Here is a 6500-nt window from a genome sequence, read left to right on the forward strand (position 1 = left end):
AAAATAATGGTAATAAACAGGGTTGAGGTTTTTGTTCTTATCACATCCACGGAAGATATCTCCCCCGAGAAGGCGCGTGTAGGTGTGGTGGATTGTGAGGAGGCAGAAGCGCGTGGGGAGAAGTTGAAAGGAAAAAAGGTTTGACTTTGGAGAAGGGTGTGGGAAACGTTTGGATGGCCATTAAGAGAGCAGCACGTGGCATGTAACAGCCGACGGAGTAAGTGGCAGTGATCGGTTTCTGTGGACCTGCACTTACCATTCACAGTAAATTATTGAATTAACCGATTTATTACAACACAGTAGTATCAATGTGAGCATTATATTATGTGAGAGAGGAACAGAAAGAGAGTAGGATAAGGAGGGATCAAGAGAAAAGAGAGGGTCCCCTTTTGTGTGTTTTGTGTGCGTGTGTTACACAACTCAACTCTCAACTCAACTAAGATCATTCAACAAAACTCCTTCTGGTATGTTGTAACTCAACTTTTTTTTTTTCTTTTTTTTTTCATATCATGTGACATGCTAAAAAATCTTTTTAAGATTCCGGGCTGGGTTGGTCGGTTGGTAGTCTAGTCTGGAATATTTCACACTCTTGTGTTTTTGGGGTTGAATGAGAATGTTTTGATGGTTTAAAGCTTTTTATTGTTTGGATTCTGATATGGGAAACTTTTGTTGTGGGGTGTTAGAGACAGGTTTGGCTCAACTGAAGTAAGGTTTGGTTTGGTTAGCTTATCTCTCTCTTAGCACCTTAAAAAACAGTACAACACACAGGTGAAGTTGGTTCTCCAAAGCAAGAAGAATGTATGGTGATTGCCAAGTTATGTCAAGTATGGGAGGGAACGTAGTAGTGAACTCCGACACTCTCTTCTCCTCCTCGATCCAGAACTCTAACTTCAACTTCATCCCCACCATGCCTTTCCAACCTTTTCCTTCCATGGTAATTATTAACTCATCAACTATTTTTCTTTTGCATGTTTCTGTTCAATCTCTTTCTTCTTGCCTTTGATTTCCCCTTTTGTTTCTGAAGCAGAAAGAAGAAGATGGGATGCTGCGAGGGAAGGAAGAGATGGAGAGTGGGTCAGGAAGTGAACAGGTTGAAGACAAGTCAGGGAATGAACAAGAGAGTGAACAACCCACAAAGAAGAAGCGTTATCACAGGCACACTGCTCGCCAGATCCAAGAAATGGAAGCGTGAGAATATGCTATATGATTCTAGATCTCTCTTTCTCTTTCCCTTATTCTTCTCTGTCTTTTTGTTTTCTTGCTATGAAACGGAAATTCAAGGCTTTAACTTGTTGTTCATTGTTTGCTGCATGTGTAAAATGTAACTTTGGCAGTTTGTTCAAGGAATGTCCTCACCCAGATGATAAGCAGAGGCTGAAACTGAGCCATGAATTGGGCCTGAAACCGCGCCAGGTCAAGTTCTGGTTCCAGAACCGTCGAACCCAGATGAAGGTACGCTGAAACTTAATTACCATGCTTTTTCTCAGCTTCCATTAAAACGTTCACTTTTACTATCTTATAATAAAACCAAACCCTAAACTGTATACATGCTCTTAATTCCACCCATTAACTCTAACGTATACTGCTAGCACGTTTCCCAATGAACCGCGTTTCCTTCCCTTGCATTAAAACTTTCCTATGCCCTAATAAAACAGCTACATCAACAGTGGAACAGGAAAATAGATTAAAAAAACCCATCATATATATGTGAATAAATAAAAGAAAAAAAAATAAGGAAGAGGGGAAACTCTCATTTACTTGTGGTTCTTGGTAAGTCCATCATACAGTCTGTATTCCATTAATGTACGCATTAAACCCTACCTGTCCCAAGTGGTCTCAAACGGTACTCATATTTATTGCTATTATCATTACGGTTTTAGGGTTTGAATGGATGATGAAGGGTCTTCGGTCTTCTCTTTCTCCGCCATAAATTTTAAAAGCATTTATGTTGAAGGATTTAGCGAATTATATGCATGAAGATTATACCCTCATTACTATACATGTTGTAAGACTACAAAACATACGGAAGAGTCTTTGGTTGGTTTGCTTTAGCCATTAAATCATGTTTGACTTTATCAATTCTGGGACATAGGCACAACAAGATCGGGCAGATAATATCATACTTAGAGCCGAGAATGAGACTCTAAAGAGCGAGAACTATCGGTTACAAGCTGCACTGCGCAACGTTATGTGTCCCAATTGTGGTGGCCAATGCATAATGGGTGCTGATCTGGGTTTGGATGAACACCAAGTTCGCATTGAAAATGCCCGCTTAAGAGAAGAGGTATATTTATTACCATTATTTCAATTAAAACTTCTCTCTCTCAGAATCACATTCAACAAATATTTGATCAAAATTTCGTTGTGCTGTACAAAACTGTCTTAAAATTTGGAAATGGAGTTGATGGTTAGTACAGAAGTTGAAAAAACAGTCCACAAAACAACAAATTAACGTTTCAGTTTTATAGATAGTTATACTATTTTTGATTAATTAATAATGCATATATAGAAATTAAGTTATGTAAACTTCAACTTTACATTTAGAATTAATGTGAATGTTGATTTTGCAGTTAGAACGTGTGTGTTGCCTGACTTCAAGGTATACTGGGCGTTCATTGCAAACAATGGCAGCAGGTCCTACTCTCATGGCCCCTTCATTGGATTTGGATATGAACATGTATCCTAGGCACTTTTCGGATTCTGTTGCTCCTTGCACAGAAATGATTCCTGTGCCAATGCTGCCTCCCGAAGCTTCACCATTTTCTGAGGGTGGAGGAGTCTTAATGGAGGAAGAAAAATCTCTGGCCTTGGAGCTCGCGGCTTCTTCCATGGCGGAACTTGTGAAGATGTGTCAGACAAACGAGCCACTTTGGATCCGAAGCAGTGAGGGTGAAAGGGAAGTGTTAAATTTTGAAGAGCACGCAAGGATATTTCCTTGGCCTCAGAATCTCAAACACCGAAGTGAACTGAGGACTGAAGCTAGCCGTGACACTTCTGTGGTTATAATGAATAGCGTCACTCTTGTTGATGCTTTCCTTGATGGTGTAAGTGATTGCTGAGTTTTTAGCACCCTTTTTCATTCTGAGTAAATCCTTTTCTTTCATCGGAAAATGTTATTCTGAAAACTGTAAATTGAAATATACTAATTTATTATAATTTCACCAATACAATTTTAAAATTGTTCCATTTCATTTCAGAATAAAGTTGTTTTTCTTTTTCTTTGTAAATATATCATCCTTCATCTTATTATTTTTAGAAACTTTCACTTCATTTGTACAATGTTTTGCTCCATTTTTAATAGCATTATTTTTTCTCCATCACTCTTTACAGATCAATTATATTTTATCCACACTATTTTCACTTCTCTATCTGTTTCTTTCTTGTACAAAAATTTATACAAATACACCTTTTCATTTGTAAAATATCATTTACCTTAATGTCTGTACACTTTTAGTAACAACAAAAGGTGAAATTTAAGTTTTGTCAATTTAAACCTTAACTATATAATGAAAGCTCTTTCTTTTCTTTTCCTTTGCCCCTTCTAATTGGATTTGTTTTCTGATGACTTCTGTCCTTTTACATTTTAGCAAAAATGGATGGAATTGTTTCCTACAATCGTGTCTCGAGCAAAAACTGTCCAAATCATATCTTCTGGTGCTTCTGGTCATGCAAGCGGGACTCTTCAGCTGGTATAGTGTCACGTTGCTTGTAAATATTGAAATGCTACGTTATATAATTTAGCTAGGTTATTGATATATTGCTTGTATTTTTCTAGATGTCCGCAGAATTTCAAGTTCTTTCTCCTTTGGTGTCCACTCGTGAGACTCATTTTCTTCGTTATTGTCAACAAAATGCTGAGGAGGGAACCTGGGCCATTGTTGATTTTCCTGTTGACAGCTTTCACCAAAATTTTCACCCTTCATATCCCAGATACTGCAGGAGATCCTCTGGTTGCGTCATTCAAGATATGCCAAATGGGTATTCAAGGGTAAGTCCTAAACCCATTGGTGCTTCTAATTATATATTTCATTGCCAGCATTTTCTGGTGTGTATGCATATGCCTAATTTCATCGTTATGCTTCGATTATGTGTATTTATATATGTAGGTAACATGGGTTGAGCACGCAAAAGTAGAAGAGAAACCTGTGCATCAGATATTCAGCAACTATGTGTACAGTGGAATGGCATTCGGAGCACAGCGTTGGTTAGGGGTTTTGCAGAGACAGTGCGAGAGGGTCGCGAGCCTCATGGCCAGAAACATATCAGATCTTGGAGGTTCTCAAAATCTTATCTCTCTAATCTTAATTGCACTAATTTCAACAAGTTATTTTTAATTCAATAATTAGCAAGGAGACTGTGGATATGAAACACCTAAAACTTGGCTAGGGAAAGCACACAAACAAATATAAGTCATTCATGAAACACCTATAGCTTCTATATTTCTGTCTCTTCTATCTATTTAGATATAGATTACTACAATGTGTCCATTAATAATTTCTCAACAACTATATATCTATGATAGTAACTTGTGACACATATATGTTGTACTACAATTGCAGTGATACCTTCGCCAGAAGCGCGAAAGAACTTGATGAAACTGGCCCAAAGAATGATAAAAACGTTTGGCCTTAACATGAGTACCTCTGGTGGTCAATCGTGGACAGCCATATCAGATTCCCCTGAAGACACAGTCAGAATCACAACTAGGAAAGTCACCGAGCCTGGCCAACCTAATGGTGTAATTCTGAGTGCTGTTTCAACCACTTGGTTGCCCTATTCTCATACCAAGGTCTTTGATCTCCTCAGGGACGAACGCCACAGATCTCAGGTAGTGCAAACCCCTCTTCTCCCCACCCAATATTCTACTCATCGATTGCAATTCAAATTCAACTCTTAATCCATTGCATTTTAACGGTTAAGTAATGAATACCCGATTTTATTTTATTTTTGGCAGATGGATGCTCTTTCAAACGGGAACTCATTGAATGAAGTGGCTCATATTGCAAATGGCTCACATCCAGGAAACTGCATTTCACTTCTTCGCATAAATGTAAGATAATTTTAATAAGTGATTAGATCATTATACCAGAAATACTTTAAAAAAATTACACATACGTATTTTCTCAGAGAAATAACAACTGACAGAAAAATGCCTTTTCCTGATATGTTGTTTGTTTCCTGTTAGACAATGGAGAGGATGACTGCTGTGGACATTTTGATTTGATGTGAAATAATCTAGTTATAATACAATGTTAAAGGTTTTCTATTCTAATTCGTAGGTTATTGTTACATATATGCAGGTAGCAAGCAACTCATCCCAGAACGTAGAGCTAATGCTGCAAGAGAGTTGCACCGACCAGTCTGGAAGCTTGGTAGTATACACCACCATTGATGTGGATTCCATCCAGCTAGCCATGAGTGGTGAGGACCCTTCTTGCATTGCCCTTCTCCCCCAAGGCTTCACGATAGTGCCAATGCTATCATCACCCAACGTTGACACACCCATCAATGCTAACTCCTCAGAGCCTCCATCTCTCAACTCGGGTTGCCTCCTAACCATGGGGCTGCAAGTTCTCGCCAGCACAATCCCTTCTGCAAAGCTCAATCTCTCAAGTGTCACGGCCATCAACAACCACCTCTGCAACACCTTGCACCAAATTGAAGCTGCTCTTTCTAATGGCAACGAGAATGGCACCAATTTCCTTTGCACTGAACCCACCGCCAGTGCTCCTCCCAAGCAGTGAAATGAAAAGTCCCAAAATGGTTCCTTTACCCGAGTTTTGTTTACCCTTTTGGATTTATGAGCTTGTAGTTGTGGCCAGAGGAACTACCAAGAGGAGAAGAATGAGGTTATTTGTCTAGACATGATGGGGGAAGCAATAACGAGGGTAAGAGTAGTTTAAAATAAAAATGGATTTGAGTGGGGATTATTAATTAGGTAGGGAAGCGTGTTAGAAATGTAAGGTGTGAGTAATGGATGTGTGTAAGAATTGAGAAACAATGTGGAATCGCATGAATTTATGTGTGTGAGGGTAGAGGGACTGAGGGAGTCAAGAGCGCACCAGATAGTACCTTGGGCTCTGGAGTGAGGCCATGGCCTCACCATTCAGTAAGGGTGCTGTGGTTCGGGAATTGACTCTTGTTTCTATGTCAGCCTCTATTGTGTTTATTTTTATGCTTATCATCATTCAACTTCACTTAATTCACTTCTTTATGTTTTCTCTCGTTTTCATCTTCTGTTTCCTATGAAAACCTTATTCTCGCTACCTTCACACCTCTTATTAATTTATATATGCATATGTAATTATCCTTTCTAACCTTCATTGTTCTAATAATCCCTTTAGTTATTCATTTTCTTGCATATGTCTAACTTAAACAACCTCATCCGCATATTGATATTGTTATCATCATCACTTGCAGATTTTAATCACACTGTAAGCACCCTGTATCCACCGTTTTGAATAGGTCAAAAACCCTTGGTGGCTAAAGGACAAATCTTA

General features: G+C 38.7%; 1 protein-coding gene across 3 annotated transcripts; it reads left to right on the forward strand.

The window, feature by feature from the left end:
- Positions 1-261: 261 nt before the first annotated feature.
- LOC137811231 (homeobox-leucine zipper protein HDG5) lies at positions 262-6232 on the forward strand. Of its 3 annotated transcripts, none has more exons than XM_068612888.2 (12): positions 262-464; positions 684-934; positions 1025-1188; positions 1335-1452; positions 2093-2284; positions 2571-3044; positions 3588-3689; positions 3776-3988; positions 4107-4275; positions 4560-4828; positions 4955-5050; positions 5301-6232. In XM_068612888.2, exons 2-12 carry the CDS (start codon positions 797-799, stop codon positions 5742-5744), a joined length of 2379 nt encoding a protein of 792 aa, XP_068468989.2. In that variant the 5' UTR covers positions 262-464; positions 684-796; the 3' UTR covers positions 5745-6232. The 3 variants fall into 3 exon arrangements, with proteins under 3 accessions (XP_068468989.2, XP_068468988.2, XP_068468987.2); XM_068612887.2 differs by having other exon boundaries at positions 305-464; positions 1028-1188; XM_068612886.2 differs by having other exon boundaries at positions 356-464; positions 690-934.
- Positions 6233-6500: the final 268 nt, after the last annotated feature.

Source organism: Phaseolus vulgaris, chromosome 2 (assembly GCF_051622355.1).
Source record: "Phaseolus vulgaris cultivar YP4 chromosome 2, ASM5162235v1, whole genome shotgun sequence".
Classification (NCBI taxonomy): Eukaryota; Viridiplantae; Streptophyta; class Magnoliopsida; order Fabales; family Fabaceae; genus Phaseolus; species Phaseolus vulgaris.

Excerpts from the sequence above, each read along its gene's own strand:
- LOC137811231 (XM_068612888.2), top strand. The coding sequence starts at position 797 with ATGTATGGTGATTGCCAAGTTATGTCAAGTATGGGAGGGAACGTAGTA. Across the intron at positions 2,285-2,570 it reads ATGCCCGCTTAAGAGAAGAG|TTAGAACGTGTGTGTTGCCT; the intron begins GTATATTTATTA and ends TTGATTTTGCAG. Across the intron at positions 3,045-3,587 it reads TTGATGCTTTCCTTGATGGT|CAAAAATGGATGGAATTGTT; the intron begins GTAAGTGATTGC and ends TTTACATTTTAG.